Here is a 21,835-nt window from a genome sequence, read left to right on the forward strand (position 1 = left end):
ACACCATGGAAAAATAAATAAGGTATAAGGTACACCCTACCTCTTCCATCACAGGTTGATAATGCTTCCTTCACAAACGTGATATTCTAATGTTTTTTTTTTTCTTACATGTACTGTAATACAGCTATTCAGAGAGCACTTTCACTGCAGTGGGGTCAGGAATGCCCCTGCAACACAAGGCGAAGGGTGATGAATATACAGAGGTATGTACTATGGCTCTCTTGATGGATACTAGAAAAAGCAATACTTATTTATGGATGCCAACTTCCTGTCTTAGTTTTGTTAAATGGTGTTCAACTTTTGCTCTTTTTTGGAAACTGGATGCAGAGGGGTTTCAGCTTGAAATGTCAGAGGACAGGTTGCCTTATTAGGTGAAGGGGATATACATCATTCCCATTTAATTCAAGCTAGAGCTCTGCTGCCTGTCAGAATGGTGTCTGTTGCCACCAATATTAAGTTAAGCTTTATTTGTAGGCAAAGGAGAGCTGAATTTTTAATAATTTTATATGACAGCCTTGTTCTTTATTACTATCAGGCAGATTATAAAAGGACATCAGGATGGGAACTGTGCATTATTACTTGTGTTTTTGATTTGCTACTGTCTGTTATGCTCTTGGCTTTGATATAATAAATGTTGTTGTTTGTCTTTCGGCTTTTCCTGGTTAGGGGTTGCCACAGCAGAACTCCGGTCCGCTAATGATTGGCAGCAGGTTTTTATGGTGCCGAGTTGCCAGCTCAATGCCCAACCTTCAACGAAGGCACGCCCATTCACGCATGTCTTTCGGAATGTCACTCGACCGCGGGGAGGACATGCAGACTCCACACAGAAGGCACTCCCTGCACTCCAGCCGAGAATTGAACTGGAGAACCTCTTGCTGTGAGGCAACAATGCTACTGCTGCACTACCGCAGACAAATGTAATAAAGCTTTTAAAATAAGAGTTTTTTTGAAGGAATGCTGGACCATAATTCTGAAAAGTTCAAAGCAAGTGATCAAAGTGCTGTTAGCTTAGTGCAATGCATTAAGGATATGCAGTGCTTTGAAACGTTTCCTTGGAGACCAGGATTTGATTCCCTCTGTCTCTATTTTCCTATAATCACTTAACCAGACAGTGTTTCTGGGCAGCTCTATGGATAAACAAACAGACTTGAAATATTACAGTGTGAAATAAGAAAACAGTAAGAGAGCAATGAATAGGACTGATTCTAACATCTGGTAGTTAACAGCGGATTAAGGTTATGAAACGTTAATAAGCTGCTTCCTTTAGTTCAGGGTTTGACTTCTTCAGCTTCTTTTTATCAACTCCAAGAAAGTCATGTAATATGATGGTGATTTGGTAGGATTATGAAGTTGGGATATGCTTTTTAATGGTCTCCCTAATAATTACATATGGACCACAATGATATTCAGTCTCATGACTTTCAAGACTCATCACATAATAATTTTAGCGCCAGCATCTTACACCACAATTAGTTGTGTCACAGGCAAATGTGTGGTGTGTAATGTCCTGTTTCATGGCATCATACCTTGCTACTTCTTAGTACAAGAAATATGGACAAAGCATGACAAATATGGGGGACAAAGACCCAAAAATAGGGACAGATTTGAAACGTTGCTCTTATAAACTGAGAAAGTTGCTAGAGTAAAAGGGTTTATGTTAACATACATTTTCTGAAGGTTATGAAGTCTGAAACTCAAATGTATGTCATTATTTAGTGACTTCAATCTTCAGATCATCCTAGTGATTTGCCAGAAAACCACACATTTTATGAGGAATAGACCAAAAATATGAGGCAAAATCTGGACAGTTGAGAGGTATGCATGGTACGTCTGTAGAATGACAGTGAGGTGGTTAATTAGAATATATTCCATAAAAGGCAGACGAAAAGATGCTGACATAAAGTGTTGAAATGGAAAAGTTAAGAAGCACCCCACAAATAAAATGCAAGGCAATCAATGCTTAATGTTTCCAAGCTAGATTTTCAGAATAGTTACATTAGGGTCCCTATATTATGAAATTATGTCCCCAAAAATGATTTTTGCAATTACAATATGAAAGTACCTTTTAGGATGGAATATATACAACTCATGATGCTAATCTCTAAAGATGACATTAACTTTCGTTCTATGGTAACTTGTCAACAAGAATATCCATAAACAGGCCAACTTGACAGCAGTCTGGTGCATCCAATAAATAAACTGCCATATTAAGGCTTGGTCTTAATATTGTATTTTAAACATAAAACTGGAATAAACTATCACCTACTTAAATTTAAGGTATCCTTATTGAATTTCATTTCTTTGTTGGCAGGAGATGACTAAACATCCCAGCCCGCCTTTGTAATGCATTTACCATTGTTCATGTCTTAATTTCTTTTCTCTTTCAGCAGGCAATTTCTTCTTCCTTTTCAGTCCTAAGCTCCTTGTTCAAAATTATAAGTATTGCTTTACATCCCGCCTGTAAATATGCACGTAGTACTGTTGTCCTGCTATTTATTGACAGGCACTTTAAAAACTTTTGTATTTTGTTTCCAAACCAAAAGGCCCACAACTTGCAAAGTGGTTTTATTAACTGTATTACCTGGTATCACTTATATGATGTGAAATGTTTATTAAAGCCTCACTCTGCTTGGTGATGTTCTTCTGCCATCTAGTGTCACAACCAACAATTTGCCAGACACCTAATTAAAAGATGCTAATCTAAATTATTCATCTCAATTTTTAGCTTTAAGGCACTGATTCACCCCTGTCGTATCCATAGAATCAAAGCTCGTAAGTTTCATAAAACTTTAAATTTCTGAAGTTGACTACATTCTACCTTAGAAATGTAGTTGTGTACATGTCAACATGCAGTGTTTGTTAAAATTGGGTGCACAGTCTGCAGTAACACATCCTTGCCACACTTCTTTTCTGTAGAAAATGCAATTTTATAGTAAAATTTCATTAGTAAAACATCTTTGAGGTTTTTTTTGGGTCATTGGCTTCTCCTTTTTGTTATATTTTGTTGACCAGTTCAGTAATTCCAGTGGTACTAATAAAATATATCTAGACTTTTATATGCAAGGGGCATAATATGCGGACAAAACTACTGGATAATTTAGTATATCTTTGAATAAACTGTGGTGGTGGTGCTGCGGTAGCGTTGTCACCTCACAGTAAGATGTTGTCCTGTTCGATTCTCAGCTAAAGCGTCTTCTGTGTGGAGATGTGTGAATGGGCGTACCTTCGTTGAAGGTTGTGCATCAGAGCTGGCAACTTGGGCATGTAAAAATCTACTGCCAATCATTAGCGGACCGGAGTTCTGCTGTAGCGACCCCTAACCGGGAAAAGCCAAAAGACACAACAACAACCTATTTGACAATAAGCAAATTAGGTAATGTACTGTTGTAGACCTCCAGGAAATAAAATCTTGCTTGTATATTTATTCATTTATTTATTTATCTATCTATTTAGTTAGCTAGCTAATTTAATACTTAAATATTTTCAGCCACTGTCAACACAGCAAGCCTCCAATGACCATTTCCGATCAGCATATTTATTCTAATGAACCTTGCATCTGAAGTCTCAAGGAAAGGGAGGCAGTAGTTAGTTTGCCATTTACAGTTTTCTAGTAACACTTATGGTTCCAGACATATGATTATTTGTTTGAACTGTAAGGTGATAACTTCATTTTTTAAAGGCTCAAGCAACACACTGGGAGTTAAATGTACACTCCCAAAAGTGCTGTACCGGAAGGAATGAGTTAAAACAAAAGCCACCATGGATGTGAAGGAGGGTAAACAATATGGCAGAGTGATTCAGTGATGTATACTTATACACGGATCATGCAATCAATAACTCAGGAGTTAATGACAGCAGTAAAATCCTTGGGGTAGTTGAATCATTAGCAAACCTCTATGTGCCACTGGCTGTACCCATTGCTGGTAATCATGGAGTCATGTGTCATCACTGGCTGTATATCAGCTGTCTGTGCCAAAGATTTCATGGCCTTCATAATGCTGACATGCATTTCTACCATGTGGATAGAGTCACCATGCCAGACTTGGTCGAGATATGTTCCCCTCATTTGCAGGACTATGAGATGCTTGGAGTACCTAGTCCTGTGGACACCAAGTGCTCCTTTATGAATGTTATGTATAAGGGCCTCAAACAGACCACTGGGGACAGAGTGGGTATATCTCAGGAATCTGCCTCAAGGATCCAACAAATCTTCATCTTCAATGCCATTCTACTGCATAGTCATCCCCAGTGAAGCAGTCGGCCAATATCATAAACCACTGGTTGCCACACTCAGCTGGAAGCAGTGGTTAGAGAAGGCTCTAAGGTCAACAGAGACAAAGATGAAGACTTGGAAGTTGACTGGAAAAAAAAACACAGTAGTTCAAGGAATTATTCAGGGTTCTTGCACCTCAATAATAATAAGAAGAAATATGTGGGGTTGAAGAATGTTAACAGCTCAAAACAGCAGGTGTATGGACTAGAGAAAAGATAAGAGGCTCAGTCAGGTATGGAAATAATGTACATAAAAAAAGCCGGTGGAGGAATGCAAAAGTACAGGAAGTCATCAAAAAAGAAGGAATGCAGGAAAAAGTGGGAGCTAGAAAAGGTGGGCCAGGTTAGGAATGAATACCGGTTGGCTAACAAACAGGCTTAGAAAGGAGTTGCAATAGCAAAGAACAAGACAACAGAGTCACTCTACCAACTTCTGGAAAGTGATTCAGTAGATGGCACAAAGAAACTATATCAGGTTACAAGGCAAAGAGCAAAGACAAGAAAGATAAAGAAGATAGTCCGATACTCTTCATAAGGGATGCTAGCAACAACCTGCTCATGAGCCCACAGGACATCAAAGACAGATGGAAGGAGTACTTCCAGCAGCTTTTGAATGAAGAAAATCACACTGAAGCTGTACTGCCCCAGACAGAGCCTACAATGAGAAAAGGGGAGGAGCCCACCATAGAAGTAGTAAGAATAACACTAAGGAAAATGAAGTCAGGGAAAGCAGCAGGCTGAGATGAGGTCACAGCAGATGTGATAAAGATGCTGGGGGAGGTAGAGGAGAAATGGCTCCTGAGGGTATTCATAGCAGTGTGGAGAGAAAGGCGCATTCCAGATAACTGGAGAATAATGCCCGTGTTGAAGAATAAAGGGGGCATTCACAACTGTGGGCAGTACAGAGGTATCAAACTCCTGCCACATTACAAGAAAGTTCTGGAGACAGAGACTGATAAATGAATAAGCAGAGTAGCAAAAAGTAATATGGGAGATGAGCAGTTTAGATTCAGATCAGGATGCAGCATGACCAACCTAGTGTTTGCAGTGAGACAGATAGTTGAGAAGAAGCTAGAGATGAGGAAAGAGTCCAACTGGGCATTCCTAGACTTGGGGAAAGCATATGGCAAGGTCCCAAAAAAGCTGATTTGGGCAGTCCTATGGTGGTTCAGAGTCCCAGAAGCATTGGTAGAATTAGTCCAAGATATGTAAAAGGACCCAATGGCTCACATATGAACAGTGTTTGGTCTAACATAGGGGTTCTTAGTGTGAGTGGGTGTGCATCAGGGTTCAGCTCTAAACCCACATCTCTTCTTACTGGTGATAGACTACATTACAGGTTGGAGGGAACAGATCAACAACACTGCCGTATGCAGACAATGGGCCATCATGGGCAGACTCTGAGCAAGAACTTCAGCAAAGGATAGGGGAATAGAATGCAAAAGTGAAGACATGTGGGATGAAACTGAGTGCAGATAAATCAGCTGTAATGGCAGCAAATGGAGGAAATCAGAAGAAGCCAACAATTGAGATAAAAGGAAAAATAGTGTAACAGGTTAACAGCTACAAATAACTTGGGAGGGTGGCTGAAAAGAGAAGTCTGAATGAGGAGGTCAAAGCTAAAATTAGGGGGACTGCAGCCAAATGGCACAGAGTGCTAGGTGTAGTATATAACAGAAGAATGCCAAAATATCTGAAAAGTAGGTGTAACAACAGTGGTGCAACCAGCACTACTGTATGGTATAGAAACCTAGGCCATAAAGGCAGAACAGTTGAGGAAGAGTAGGATGATCGAGATGAAGTGCCTGAGATGGGTGGTAGGGTGCACACTGTGGGACAGATGAAGAAAGAAGGACATAAGAGCAAAAGCCAAAGTAGTTCCAATTGCAGAAAAGGTCAAACAGAACAGATTACTGTGGTTTGGGCACATGTGCAGAAAAGGAGAACACAGTTTGGTGAAGGAGATTTGGGACAGACGGAAAGAAGGCAAGAGGAAACAAGGGCATCCAGCAAAGAACTGGATGGGTTATGTGAGAGAAGACGTTTGACAGTCAGCCATGAGTGTCAAAGAAGGCAGGAGAGTGGCATTGAATAGAGAGAGAGAAGGTGACATGACCCCATGCAGAAAATGGGAGAAGAGGGTTGATGATGACGAATTCTACTGCATGTAAGGAAGCCTATAATACTTCCTTCTACTAAAGAGTAAAGAAGCAATACCATCTTGGATTTTTTTGAAATAGTCTAGTTCCATGAGGTTCTGGGTGGTTTTAGACTGCCCCACATTGCATCTAAGGTCCCACCTGGTGAACAACAAAGAAGGTATATTAACTGTAAGGGTTTCTTCTTCATCAACAGCCAGGTGGTCTGTAATGCACAGAGTATAATAAACAATAGGACTGGGGGACACTGAGGCAGTAGCCATGACTTTCGCATATGGCACACACATGAATTATATCAGGTGTTTGTGCTGGAAAATTTATCAAAGGTGCATCTTCTTGGTGATACTGGATGTGCTCTGGAACCATGGTTAATGATGCCTTCTGGAAATCCCCAGGCCATGGCAGAGAATGATTACAACAAATCCAGGTCATTGTTGAATGTGCATTTGGCCTGCTGATGTTCTGCTTCTATTGTCTGGATGCACCAGTGGATGCCCTACAGTATGACTCTGGCACACGCAGTAAGATATTTTCAGATACTGTTATATTTCATATCATCATCGTTGTACACAAACAACTGGAGCTGGGTAGAGATATTCATATAGAAGAAGCTCCACACCAGGAATTGGAGGAAGAACCCAATAAGGAGCCCATGAAGGAATGCAGTGCAGGGGAGGACTATGCCAGGCAAAGGCCTTCATGGCATGATGTGGTACTGGTTAAGATGAAAGGACTGTTTCATAACTATGGGCCAGACTAAGCAGTTTACAGAAAAAACTAAAAAAGAGATGCATGCAAGTCTATAGCAGCAAAGACTGGGCAGATTGTGGACCAGGCCTATGCCACCGAAGTAGCAATGGCATGTTACAAGGACAGGGCACGGTTATCATCATATGTACAGATTAGAAGTGTCACAGTGTCAAGTGTCATCCAGGGGCAATTGTGTTTGTGTGTGTGTGTGTGTGTGTGTGTGTGTGTGTGTGTGTGTGTGTGTGTGTGTGTGTGTGTGTGCGTGTGTGTGTGTTTCTGAGTGTGCGTATGTGTGTGTGTGTGTGCTTGTGTGTGTGTGTGTGTGTGTGTGTGTGTGTGTGTGTGTGTGTGTGTGTGCGTGTTTGTGCGTGTGTGTGTTTCTGAGTGTGCGTATGTGTGTGTGTGTGCTTGTGTGTGTGTGTGCTTATGTGTGTGTGTGTGTGTGTGTGTGTGTGTGTGTGTGTGTGTGTGTACGTGCAGTGTGTGTGTGTGTGTGTGTGTGTGTGTGTGTGTGTGTGTGTGTGTGTGTGTGTGTGTGTGTGTGTGTGTGTGTGTGTGTGTGTGTGTGTGTGTGTGCGTGTGTGTGTGCATGTGTGTGTGTGTGTGTGTGTGTGTGTGTGTGTGTGTGTGTGTGTGTGTGTGCACGCATGTGTTTGAGTACTGGTACACAGTGTCAGCAGATGTTGCAGCACTGTAGTGAGATCTTACACAGAAGGTCAGGACACAGATGTATGTGCAGATCATCCACATCCCTGTTTAGAGGTCACCCTCTCCTGAAAGGGTCACAGACCGCAAACCATGCCCAGAGGAAAAAACTCTTTGTGAACATGAGCTATGGCCCATACCATTACCAATGCAACATGAGCACCCCACTCTTTTGGCCTCCTCATCTACAGTGGCTCTTACTCCTGGAGACAAGGATATACCAGCCACAGCATGTACTCCCAGATTAAGTAAATGCAGCCCACCACTTTCATTTCTTCTCCCATAAGTGTCACATTTATTAAATAAATATTTTTTTCTAAGGGACATTTTGAAGGTTTTCTAAAAGTTAACTGTGTCTTTCATTTTGGAAATCATATCTTTTTCATTGACTCTGAATACTTTCTTGTCTACCAAAAGTAAGTCCAAAACCTTTTATTTCCTCTATCCCAAACACTGTTAATTTCTCCCTTTTTATTTGTAATCCCACTTTCCCTAAAACTCTTCCCATTTCTTAAATACATTTGCCAAAAACATTTTATTTAAGAAACTAGCATCAGATCATCAGCATAATCTAATAATCATGGCTATCCCATGTCTTTACCCAATTCCCATTGCCTTCCCAAAATTTAAAATGCATGTACTTTATTACCACATGCGATCACTAAGAAAAAAATGCCACATTATGGGCACCTGTGCCTAATTCCCCTCTGCATTTTAACATTAATAGAGTTCCAGCCATTTATTAACAATGACGCAGTTAATCTAGTATGTAGCCTGCATATCAATCTCTATTTCTTGATACCAAATCCATACTGTTGTAATATTTCCAGTACTGGTTAATGTCTTTGCTATATCACATTTCTCAAAAAAGCCAAACAGTTGCAGAACAAAATACAAACAGGAAAAATTCCCTCTGTGTTGGATAAAGTAAGCAATGAGCAAAAAGTCCAAAATATAACAAAAAAACACACGTAGATTACACACATCAGGTATATTTAATAGACAAAATAAAAAACAAACGTAGTAGTAAGCGCTTTCACTGACTTATTCCCCTTCAACCAGACTCACCATCAGTAATCCCAAAAACATTTAAAAAGCCTCCCAGTTACTGATGTAACCAATCAACAAATTCAATCATATATTAAATCATATATTCTTATGCTATTTAGTTGTTTATTATGGTGTTTTCTTTGTACTGTTATGTATGTTATACATTCTCTGTTGTAACTGTGTTTTTATGCTATTTAGTCATTTATGTTTTTTTTTTGTACTGTTACTTTAGTAGCTGTTATTAAGATGGGCAGGAGGTCCAGGATTAGGGTGAATATAACCCAAGGGAAGGATGCAGATTAGCTCAAGTAGGAAGGGTAGAAGTTCCTTAGGATCTTTGGATTTTGTGTGGGAGGTAGGGGAAAAGTAGGGAGATGGAGTGTAGGGGATGGAAGTGATATTAGAGGTAGAAATAATCTTTCTGTTCAACAGGAGAGAGTAGTTGGTTTAGTATAGATGGCGAGAAATGTAGGCAGGTAGTGAGGTTCTTTTTGGGGAGATTAGAAGTGATATGGTATGGGGAGAGTAAGTAAGGTCTGGGAGATATGTGAGGAGGTAGAGAAGACAGAGGGTGGATGGAAGAAGCATCATGAGTAGTGGCTTAAGAGGCATGGTATGTGTGGCAGTGAGATAAGTACAGTAGGGTAAGTTAAATGATTAGGAAGGATGTATTATTGTGTGGAATAGAGAGAGGTATAGTGATTTAAGGGTGCAGGGGTGGAGGGAAATTGAGATAGGGTACAATAATTGGTTGTAGGGGGAGAGAGAGGCTGGGGGTGGGGTGTGATGTGATTGGGCAGAAATAGAGTAGAAGAGTCTAAACAGCTATAAATTTAGATACAGCGGGGGTGGGTGGGAAATGGGGGCAGGGTAGGGGAGTGGAGTGAGCCCAAAGGGCAAACGGAGCAGGCAGAGATGAGAAGGTGAAACTAATCCTGAGAAAAACAATCAATGGGAAAATGGAGGCCAATCACAGATAGGAGCTGGACAAAGCCTAATGGTAAGTTAAGGGGAACTGTGAGTAAACACTAGAGGGATTTACAAACACAGGTTAAATGGCCAAGTCCAGGAAGGTCTTGCCAAGCAGTTACAGCAAGGTAAATGTAGCTAACAGAAACACCATGCTAAAATTACTTGTGTGCAAGTTGAGATATGAAAGCTTAAGTGTGCTTTGTTTGCAAATGCTGCAAAGTGAGCAAAGATATTGTCAAACATAAAGAAAATCACTTGCTAGACAGAAACATTGTAGAATAGAATATGGTTATACTATGACCTTGCTCTATGTTACTATGACCATATTCTGTTACATAGAGTACTGTTAGGCATAAAGAAATTTAATGACTGGAGGAGTGTGAGAAATCCGTGGTTAGAAACTAGGAAGTTTTCAGAAGGTTGGCAAACTCTGAGCTGTCAATTAGTTGGGAAAATAAATTTCACTGGATAATGTAACAATCAGGAATTATAACTTGTATTGCAGAATATTCCAAAGGAACCTCCTAAGATAAGGGACTGTGATTATTGTGTTTATGTCTATAAAACTAGCCAATAGCCTTCTTTGATTAGAATCACTTTATGATTCGCAAGCTGATGCTATCCTGTTTATAAATAAAACCTCCTTTTCTACAACATGACTGTGACTCCAGAAGATTTTGTTTGACAATTCATATCTATCATTCGCATCTTTATCTACCTGTCCTAGTATCATTCAGCCTCATCTAACTCAATTTTCTTAACATATACAGTTTTAAAACCTTCTGCAATTTGTTCTAAATGCTACTTTCTTAACTTTTCATTTTTTTTACTTTCCTTGCTTTCATATAAATTGTCCACATATTTTTAAAAATATTCACAGTATTTTGGATATCCTTTCTCTTTCTTTCTTTCTTTCTTTCTTTCCCAGTGTCATCAAACAAACTATTGTTATGCCTCTTAACCCACCAACCTAAAAAACACAATCTCTCTCTCTCTCGTTTTCAATATCCCTGTCTATATAGCAGCACCTGTACTTTTTCTCTATTTGTTCATAATTTTTTTTTTCACTCCTAAGGAAATCTTGGGTGTGTATTTGTACAGAACATTCATATTTCTGAAATAATGATGTGTAAAATACTTCTTGCTGTGATATTGTTCCTTCTCATATAGTATATACAATCTTTTCTAGATTTGATTTAAATCCTATCCACCAGTCAATGGGAGATACATAAAAATATTTCATGGTTAAATGCTTTCCCCATTATGTTTTTATTTTGCTCTACAAAGTTTCCTTCTCCACCAATTTGGGAGGTTAATTTTTTTGCCCTACCCTACTATGAAACTCTCTTTATCAACAAACTGCCCCCATATAACACAACGATCAGAAAATCCAGTTAAGTTTTGCCTCCTGATATTTTCTGTAACCTCTCGGTAAATAAGAGAAGTCTATCTCTATCTGGCATTCTGTTCTATTATATGTATACACTTCATCCTGATGTAAAACAGCAAATCATCTGTCATTAAAAGTTCCTCACCAGTCCTTATGTACATCTCTTGCTCTCTTGCCTTTTACACACAGTATATTACAATTAAATGAGAACCACACCCAAAGACTCAAAAAAACGTCTTTATGTCATCATGGTTTGGTGTTTCCTACATTTTAACACCACGCTGGGACTATTTACAGATTTTAAAATATTTGTATATGTAATTTCTGAGCCTGACCACATGGGGTCTGGCATCCTGAAGTAATTCTGATTGTTTAATCTGCCTGTATGTATCCCACAATGCAGCGCTTGTCTGTAAAAAATATATCACGCAGGCCTCTTTCTTCCTAAAGCTCTTGGCACTGCATTGATTGTACATGCATACACTGCTGTTTTTCAGTCAGTTAGTTTTAAGTAGCATTTTATGCCATTAAATGACTACTTAAAACAAACAGTGCAAATGCCACAGAACAGACTTTCAATGTGCTTTTTACTGCTGCTTCTTTTTAGAATGTCTAAACTGCCATCTATTGTGAAGCCTGAATTGTACCACTCTGACTCATCTCTCATCCCACTTCACACCTAACTTCCCTAGTTTTCAGTGCTAAGGGTAATTTGAGATACCTGCTGTGATTGACAGCTCACAGCAGGAAACTTGACTTGTGTACTGTTTCTTTGTTCTAACCTTTACTTTCTGTATGGGTATGGAAAGGACCAGGGAGCTGTGACATCACAGCATGGGTAGGTTTTTAGGACGGTCATGGTGATGTCAGTTTGGGGAGGGAATTGGGAAGAAAACTACCTGTATTCAGTGGCCTTGATGACATCAATGAATTGGAGACTGCTGCAAGCTTTTTCAGGGTAGGATAAAACTTTTTGAAAGTGAAACCACCACAGTACAGTGAGGTACTGTTCTAGTGGAGAGAAACAGTCAATTTAAAATATTCACTGTTGTTTATTCATAGCAGGGACAGTAAATTGGGAGAAAAAAGAAAGAGAAGTTGAGCATTTAATATTAGAATCCCATTGTTGTCCTTTAAATTCCTCAAATCCTGAAACAAGCTGTATCTGTCCTCACATTTCATACTGACAGAGCTGGATCCAGCCCTAGGTGAATTAGGCATTTGCCAAGGGCTGGCTGACTGGGGGCAGGGGGGGGGGGGGGGCAGCCACAACATTTAATTTAAACAAATAAAAAATAACTTAACATTTCTTCAACTCATTCCCTCCAATGGATCTCTTGAAGTTTGCACTGTAACCTCCAATAGGCAGAGCCTAAACCTTGTGATAGAATAAAATTATATTCTCACATTTCTAACAAATTTTCATATCTCTAGAACCACATATGTTACTAAAGAAGTGTAAAATTCAAACTCTTCAGCCCAAGCAATTTTTTATACTGGTATCATTCTTTAAGTTCTAGGTCGTAAATCTGACCTTATAAGTTGCAATAAACACAGTAAGTAACTACTGTGTATTATTTTGTAAACAGCTTACAATATCTCAGCAACCACTTGTGTTACACGCATACTGTCATTAGCATTCTGTTTATCCAGCTGAGCACTTTCATATGAGTTCTAACAGTTTTGTCTGTACTATCTGGTTGTTGAGATATTTTGAAATAATGAAATTGATGACACCATAAATTGATATTATATGAACAACAATTAATATCTCTTTACCTGCACTCGACAGAGGTTAAATATCAATATGGTTGTGTTCGCCATTTTGTAAGCTTTAAGATGAAATATTTTAATACTTTACATGAAGCATGGTTTAGTAATTATTAATGCAAATATGAACAAGCAACATTTTGATGCTTAGAGGTGCCAGTAAGATGTAACTGCAGATGCTCCTGGAGGAGTCACTTGGCTGTAATGAGTTAAAGATGCACTTTGCATGCATCTTTAATAGTGTCTGTGCATGTGTCATACTAAAAACACATGCACATTTAAACGTTGGAACTTCATGTGTGCATCAACGCACGCACATTTAAACATTGGAAGCATTGTTCTCGGGATTTGTAAGCATGGATAATTACTGCTGAGTAAGCCATTCCTTTGCCGGACAACAGACAAGCATGCAAACATGGAGAACTTCCATGAGGGATAGGTGAAGTGACAAGAATTGTTTTAACATGGAGAACTGCAGTGAGAGATGGGTGAGGTGACAAGTGTGTGTGTGTGTGTGTGTGTGTGTGTGTGTGTGTGTGTGTGTGTGTGTGTGTGTGTGTGTGTGTGTGTGTGTGTGTGTGTGTGTGTAAGTATGGCAGATTGGTTAACTTGTTCAGACTCGAACCCTGTACTTTGATTACAGGACAAGAGCCTGAATCCTTTACAACAACTACCAAACTGTTGTCAAGGTTGCATTTTCAAGGGATGTTGTTCTCCAGTGTATTTTCAAGGAATACTGAATTTCAAGAGGTGAGAAGTTTACTAAGTCTGTTTTCAATGTGTAACTGTTTTGTTTAACAAATGGCCATCATCAGGGTTTGTGATTTAAAACTCCAAAGAAGTGTTACTAGCACAACAAGTAGTATGTGCATCTTTGGTGCAGAAGTCTGAGAGTTCTATTTCCATGCCTTGTGGATGGAGTGCTGCTATGGTGATGCTTTTTAAGGGGGGAATAGGGGTACTGGACTCCAGAGTGTGTCTTCTTTTGATGAGATGCCTTGTAACTATGAATCGATTACCGGTTTGACAGACATTCCCTATTGCAATATCACCATTAAAGCCAAACCCCTCTAGCTGTGGACATGCATGTTTCTGCCTTCTTATGACATCATCAGCACAGCATAAGAGGAATGTTTGACCTTTAGAAACATAGGGTTGTCATACCCAGTTGATATCCATAGACAGACATTAAGCTTTAATGGCCTGAAATTGTCCATAAATAGACTTAAAAATGAAAGTAAAAGAAAAAAAATCATGGACATTCAGAATTGCCATTTAGCTGAAACACCTGATATCCATAAAGGGTGATTTGAATATATCCCATGAGGCCTCTGATGCAAGATGTTTAAGGCATTACACAGTTAGAAGATTATCCAGAAATAAAATAAATCATATAGTTTTCTGGATTTTACATTTTAAATCCAGTTTGGAAGTGGCATTTGACATTGCTTCCTTTTTCTCAGGCCTGCAGTGCATGTCTTCTGATGAAGAGCAGTCTTGAAAACATAATAAACAGTGCTGCTCTGCCTACACCCAGCCCCCCTGCAGCTGATTTGATTACCCAACTCGACAACCTTAAGATACATTAGTGAACACAGGCAACAAATGCTGAGAAGCATGGGAAGTTTAAAGAATAAATTCAGGGTCTCACAGATTTGAGCACAATATTTACTGCTGGAAACATAAAAGGTCTGTGGCTTTGTTTTGTTTATTTGACGGCAGCTTGTTAATTATTTGCCTTTGTGTACATACATCCCATGACTTCTTGGAGAGTTTGATCTGTGCCTGAGTTCCAGCAGATGTCATGTGTAACTTTTAAGCTTTTGCAAGGGGGTTCTGAGCTGCAACTAATTTAAAAAAAATGTCTCTGATTGCTCCTTATATTTTTGGTGTATTCACCATAAACTGTGTATTTTTTTCTGGCAAATCAGAGGGCTGCAGTCATTTAATAATGACATATATTTGAGTTTCAGGTTTCATACTCTTCAGGCAATGCGTGAAATGCATAAAATGCAAAAAAATGTTATTCTAGCAACTTTCTAGAAGCCATATTTAAATCTTTCTCTGATTTGGGACTATTCAGGGCCTTTCCCCCTCATTATTAGGTTAAGAAGTGTTATCACAATCAGGGAATGTATACAAAACAACATGTCTATAAATGTTGGGTGGGGGTGAAGTGTGTGGATGAAAGTAACTTACCATCTTATCATACCTCTCAACTTCTTAACGCAAGAAATCCGTATCAAGCCTGACATAATGGGGGGGGGGGGGACAAAGGCCCAAAAATAGGGACGGATTTAAAATATTGCTCTTATAACTTAGAAAGTTGCTAAAATAACAGGATTTGTGTTAGCATGCATTTACTGAAGGATATGAAGTCTGAAACTCAAATGCGTGTCATTATTTAGTGATTTTAATCCTTAGATCCTCTCAGTGGCTTGTCAAAAAAATACCATTTTTATGAGGAAGAGACCAAAGATATGGGACAAAAATCTGGACAGTCTGAAAATCTATACAGTTGAGATGTATGCTACTCATTTTAAGCAGTCTGGCTTTGTAGGACTAGTTGTTTAAAGGACTTTAACAATTTTGGTTATGTGTATGGAAAGTGAAGAGTAGCTCCAACTGAAGACTGAGGTATCTTTGCTGTGCAGTGTAGGAGAACGCAGGGCCTAAAATATCAGAGACAGTGATGGCAGGAAGCTTTTGGACCTTTATGTGTACCAAACAACATTATGGAGGTTTAGACATTACAGAGATTTAGGAGATATGTAGAAATCGGCACAAGCTTAGACCTTCATTAACATGTAGATTGCTATGCTCTGATTCATGACCAGTCATTATCTTGTGGGAGCATCTCTATGTTACATAGATGTCCTGAAATTGTGAGCCCAAGGTAAAATGAATGTTGACATTTATTCTTTCTTACAGCATTTATTGTTGTCTCCTCTGGTCAATCATTCTGGCGGTTTACACCAGCTATTTTTATTTGCAGTTTTCTGTTTCTGTGCTATGTTATGAAGGCCTTGGTATCAAGAGAAAGGAAATGAACCGAACTTACTGACATTTTTGCTTTGTTTACTGAAAGTAGACATTTTGATATGTTAGTTTTGAGGGTATCATGAAAATTGTATGCAGGAAAAGGCATACTTTAATGGTGGAAACAGGCTACAATTGCTGACTACAAAAGGTTCAGAGGGCACAAGTATTCTCCTTGATGAAGTAGATTTGCCATCACACAGTAAGCATATGGGAGTTATCAAACACAAACCTGGGTCTCCAGCATACAGCTCATTCTCAGACTGACTGCTAGAGTTATTTTCATACCTACTCTGCTAAGGTTTTAAATTTCTGACAATGATATAAAGCATCCAATGCACTTATACGCCAAAAGGTTTAATAGAAGCAAAGCTTTCGGGTTAACCACCCTTCATCAGTACATAAAATTGAATGAGTCTAAAAGCATTTAAAAAGGAACACAATTTCATCACATGATTCAGCCAGCCTAACAAATTCTTCAAACAATTAATTTCTTAAAAAAACAGTATGTAAATTCTAAAAATCTATATGTTAACTATAATATAAGAAATAATACTAAAACATATACATATATCCATATTGCACTTGAAATATTTCATATAACTTACATAATTAATATAGGGAATAATTAATAAAACACAACAGTACTACAAGTAATGTAAAAAGTGTTAAAAGTATACATATCTCTCTCTCTGTCACACAATCAAATTTGTTGGTGTGTTTAGTGTAGAATGCAATAGAATCTAAATATTTTCTCTTTGTCTTTTGACAAGAACTGGTTTCAGACTAGTTGCTACATTTAATCAAGGTTGTTGTTCTGCATCTAATCTAATTATCCATTTGAGTTCTTTCAGTTCTAAAGCATTATTAATATCACCCCCTCTCAAACCAAGGTTAACCTCACAAATCACTCTAAACTTAAACGCATGCCCTTCATTTTCCTTAATATGTTTACTTAGTGCATTTGTCATGATTTCCCTTCTAATTTCAGACTTATGTTCTATTATGCGCTCTTTTAACTTTCTAATAGTCTTGCCGATATAAAAACTTTTACATTTACTGCAAGTCGCAAGGTAGACAAATTGACAGGTGTTACAATTAGCTAAACATTTAAATTCAAATTTCTTTCCTTACTAATACTTTTTTTTTTTTTTTTTACTCTGAAGTTTTTCATGCAAAATATTTTGCAAGCCCTGTCTAAAATAATGGATTGGGCCTGTCATTATTCTAAAATTACCAGAAGATACAAGTTTACTTTAAATTTTCTAGACGTTCCAGAGACATAAGATAAAGTTGTTTTAGATGTGTTACTGAGTATGATTAGACTGGCATAACTGAGCAAGGACAGTATTTCAGGATAGATGAATATCAGTTCAAGGAATGGAAATAAATGTTAATATATTTTAACTTTATTAAATGCTTTCCCAGATTGCAGCATTCTATATCCAGCCTGCTTATAAATACGTAAGAGGGTATCTATTTGTGCTACCAGCACATGGGTTTGTGAATGGACCCCATGTTACAGAAGGTTCCGGTGGAGGTATAGGATGAAATTGCAAACTGACAGTGCCCCATTTCAAGGGGAGGATGTAAGGTTTACCAAAACCTGGGAGCGGGGGATCAGCAGCTTTTTAGGCTGCCATCTGTAAAGGATGGAGATGAGAAGATACTCAGTATGTTACAGATGGGTATGTGCCATGTACAATTACGACACTGAGGTTTGTACCCCTGTTAGGGATTCTGACCTCTCTAATGTGATGGCATCCAGTACCCCATCTATTGCTGCTCAAGTCAGACCTTACTCTGTGACCCAAGGATAAAATAGTCATAAGCATTTTCCTGCTAAAAGTTTACAGAACTGCCTAGTTAAGGGTCATATACTGTATCACCCTAAAAGAAACTATGGTGGGAATAAGGATGGGGGCTGACAAAAAGGTGGAAGTTAGTGGTAGTTGATGGGAAATTGAGGGTTGTATCCAAATTTACCACTTCAGCTGAAATTTTCTAAAATATTTGTAGGGCATGCCTTAGACATATTTTCAGTGGAGGCCCAGGAAAGAAGGCTCCAGATGCATGGCTTTGGAATGTGGGAGGAAACTGGAGCACCCGGAGGAAACCCAAATGAATGCAGGAAGGACATACAGACTGCACACAGAAGGTGCCCCAAATGAGAATCAAACTGGAGAACCTCTTGCTATGAGGTGACAATGCTGCACCACTGTGCCAACATGGCAATGGCAAAATATCAGTGCATCTGAAAATATTAACACAGGACTTAGGTTTAAAGTTATACATGGATCTTCTACATGTGCTTAAGACATATTTGCTAGAGACACATGACCTTGCTTCCACTGACTCATTTCAGCAAGTGCTCTAACTCCGACTAACTTGTGTCTTTTAACTAAGCTTGATCTTTTCTAGCCCTACCAAAACCTTGACCTAACCCTAAAAACTCCCATCTAGTCCTTAAACCTAAATGGATGATTGCTCCTTAAACCAAAAATCACCCTACTGTCCCTAAACCCAATGTACTGATTGATCCCTAAACCTAAAATCACCCTTTTCTCCCTAAACTTAATGTACTGATTGTTTTTTTAAACCTAAAATCCCCTCTCCTCCCTAAACATAATGTACAGATCGCTCCCTAAACCAAAAAAATTGCCCTTCTGTCCCTAAACCCAATGTACTGATTGATCCCTAAACCTAAAATCACCCTTTTCTCCCTAAACTTAATGTACTGATTGCTCCGTAAACCTAAAATCCCCACTCCTCCCTAAACATAATGTACAGATCACTCCCTAAACCTAAACTGCTGGTCACGTCCTATACCTAAAATCTCCCTCTCCTCCCTAAACTTAAGGTTCCCTTGTCTGTCTTCCCTCCTAACTTACCTATTCAACTTTTACTTAAAAAAACACCTTTCACTAGCATGAGAGGAATTGTGTGCGGCAGCTGCGTGGTTGAAGTCATTTTTGAGTTTGAGCACAAACAGCTATTCACATGGGCTGACAGCTGCTTGAGTCTCTGACTGCTAAGTAGTAGAAACCTTTTATGTGCACACACACATATGCACACGTGCGTGTGTATACACACACACACGCACACACACACACACACACACACACACACACAAGCACATGTACATGAACACACATACACACAGGCACACACATACACACAAGTGCACACACACACACACACACACACACACACACACACACACACACACACACACACACACTCACACACACACTCTGAAACAGAAGCAAAAAAATGAGTACAACTAAGTAATCTTTAGATTAGCAAAAGCAATAAATTGCACCTAGGTTTAGATAAAACATTGTGGAGTAGTAGTTTGATCTGGAGGCAGCAACTGGGATGCATAAAAGGTCTGCTTTACAAAAAGTTCACAGAAGGCTATGCATGTCTAAAAAGGGTAGAGACACTAAACAGAAGGTATGGTCACGATAAGGATTACATCAGATCCCATAGTAAGAAGAAACAGATCACAGACCAATGCCCATCTGAAAATGTGCTTTTATCTGATTTTTTTATGAGTATATATTTACATGGTCACAAACCTGAATTACTACTGGAGTGCAGAATATCTGGAAACCCTTTCTGAAATTTGCTTTGCTTTGAGCTCCATTCTTTCACATCTTTCTCCAATCTGCTTTTTTCTTTTGGCTCCAAATAGCATTCTTTGATGTTTTCCTTTCTGCTACACTCGTCTTCCGCAGATTGCTTTCTATTCTCAAGGGTCCATTTCTTGCCTTCACGCCACTCCACTTCAGCATTTACAACAGATACTATCTGAAAGATAAAACATAAATATTGTAACTAATTCTACAGCCATCTTTTATGTATATTGTCTGCTATAAAAGCATGCACTTCAAAGACCAGCATGCTATACAATGCATCACATTGTTCCACTTTAATAGAGACTTCTTTAGAATAAAATTCTCCAATTAACTATAACTATAACCTTATATCATATCTTAATTAAATACATGCAATTCACCACATCAAGTCATATTATTTTAGACAATCTATTTCAAAAGAAAATGTTTTTTTAGAAATGCATTAATTGAATATATGATTGAAAATGTATTTTATACCCCTTAACTTTAAACTATAGTAACACATCCATTCAAACTTGAATGTTCAGTGCTGCTCTCATAATGCTCTTACACTCCAGTATTTTGTGTCCCTAGTATGAAAATACAAAAACACATTTGTGGTAGTAATGGAGGTATAAGGGTAAACCTGTGAAAAATGGATGTTTACCCTGGAACCAGGGTCACTAAAATGTATGAACCAAAGTTCAGACAAGTGACCAACATGGATTTACAACCAAAACATATTGTATATTAAAACATGTGCAGAAAGACATATAACATTTTTGAAAGTTGTTCATTTGTAAGTGGAATAGGATGAAATATTGCCTTTTATAATCATAAAAGATAATGCACATTTTCTTTTCTTCTCTGGGTAGAAGGTAGCTAAACAAAGTTCAATTAAATGGTGGTGAAATGAAAACTTGTGTACTTAAACTGAAACTTTAAAAAAATTAAAACATGAATCTGTATTTAAAGGAAAACTTGATGCATTATAAAGGGCAACATTACTACTTTTTATGTACACATAGATGCCAAACTTTTACATTGCCTGGCAAAGTTATTTAAGAAATATACAGAATATTAAAATACAAAGTGATAACTTCTGTGAAATATTCAAAACAGACTGCTTCTATCGTACCAGTATTAAAAGCTAATGGAACTGTTAGATTGTTTGGAGACTAAAATTAGCTGTTTAATAGCTGCTTTAGAATATTGTCCCGAGCCTCAAGTGGAAGAATGAAATGTACTGTTGGTAGAGTATGAGAAGATTTCCAAACTTAATATTAGCCATTATGTTCAAGAAACAGTTTTGAATGATCAGTCTAGACTACATTCTCAGAAAATCAAATAATTTATATATATATATATATATATATATATATATATATATATATTTATATATATATATATATATATATATATATATATATATATATATATATATATATATTCATAGATTAGTACTAGGCTAACTGCCCTTGCAAGCCATTTTAAGCCTAGCCAATTATCCCCTGTGAGATTCAAACCCTGTATATATATATATATATATATATATATATATATATATATATATATATATATGTTTACCTTCTGGAGTGTCCTTTTCTGCTGTATTAAAGAGGGATATTAAGAGCTCATTGTACAGTACTATGCTACTAGTTACAATTTAACTGCATTACATAATGGTTCCCGGGGCTGTGACACAATAAAATATGAAGAACTTAGATGGAATGCTGAAAACAAAAAAAGATTAAGGATACAGGATAGCACCTTACATAAAACAAATGTGTTTTGTTTGTAAAAGAAATACTATACATAAACATGTTATAGATGCACATGGTTTAGGTCAAGCAAATACTAAAGAAAAAAAACTACTGTGTTATTAAGAACGTATTAATATAAATATGATGAAAACATCCTTATGCTGACACACTGAATACATTATCTGTTCCAGAAGAAAACTGCAGACCTTATCATGCCAGATCAAGTGATAATATTAGATATCATCAACAAGGCAGCCTTGCATAATGTAAAACACAAGACGGCAAACACATATTTTCTTGCAAGTTTACGAATGCATATTCCAAGACCGGCTTGCAAAACCTGAG

General features: G+C 38.0%; 1 protein-coding gene across 2 annotated transcripts in view; it reads right to left on the reverse strand.

The window, feature by feature from the left end:
* The window catches only part of LOC122812213, a 363,229-nt gene that overhangs the window by 198,514 nt on the left and 142,880 nt on the right, over positions 1-21,835 (reverse strand). For both annotated transcript variants that reach the window (XM_044084555.1, XM_044084553.1), the window contains exon 4: positions 19,689-19,920. In XM_044084555.1, coding sequence (XP_043940490.1) covers positions 19,689-19,920 — 232 coding nt within the window. The remainder of the gene's footprint in view (positions 1-19,688; positions 19,921-21,835) is intronic.

Source organism: Protopterus annectens, chromosome 9.part0 (assembly GCF_019279795.1).
Source record: "Protopterus annectens isolate FY-2018-M chromosome 9.part0, PAN1.0, whole genome shotgun sequence".
Classification (NCBI taxonomy): Eukaryota; Metazoa; Chordata; order Ceratodontiformes; family Protopteridae; genus Protopterus; species Protopterus annectens.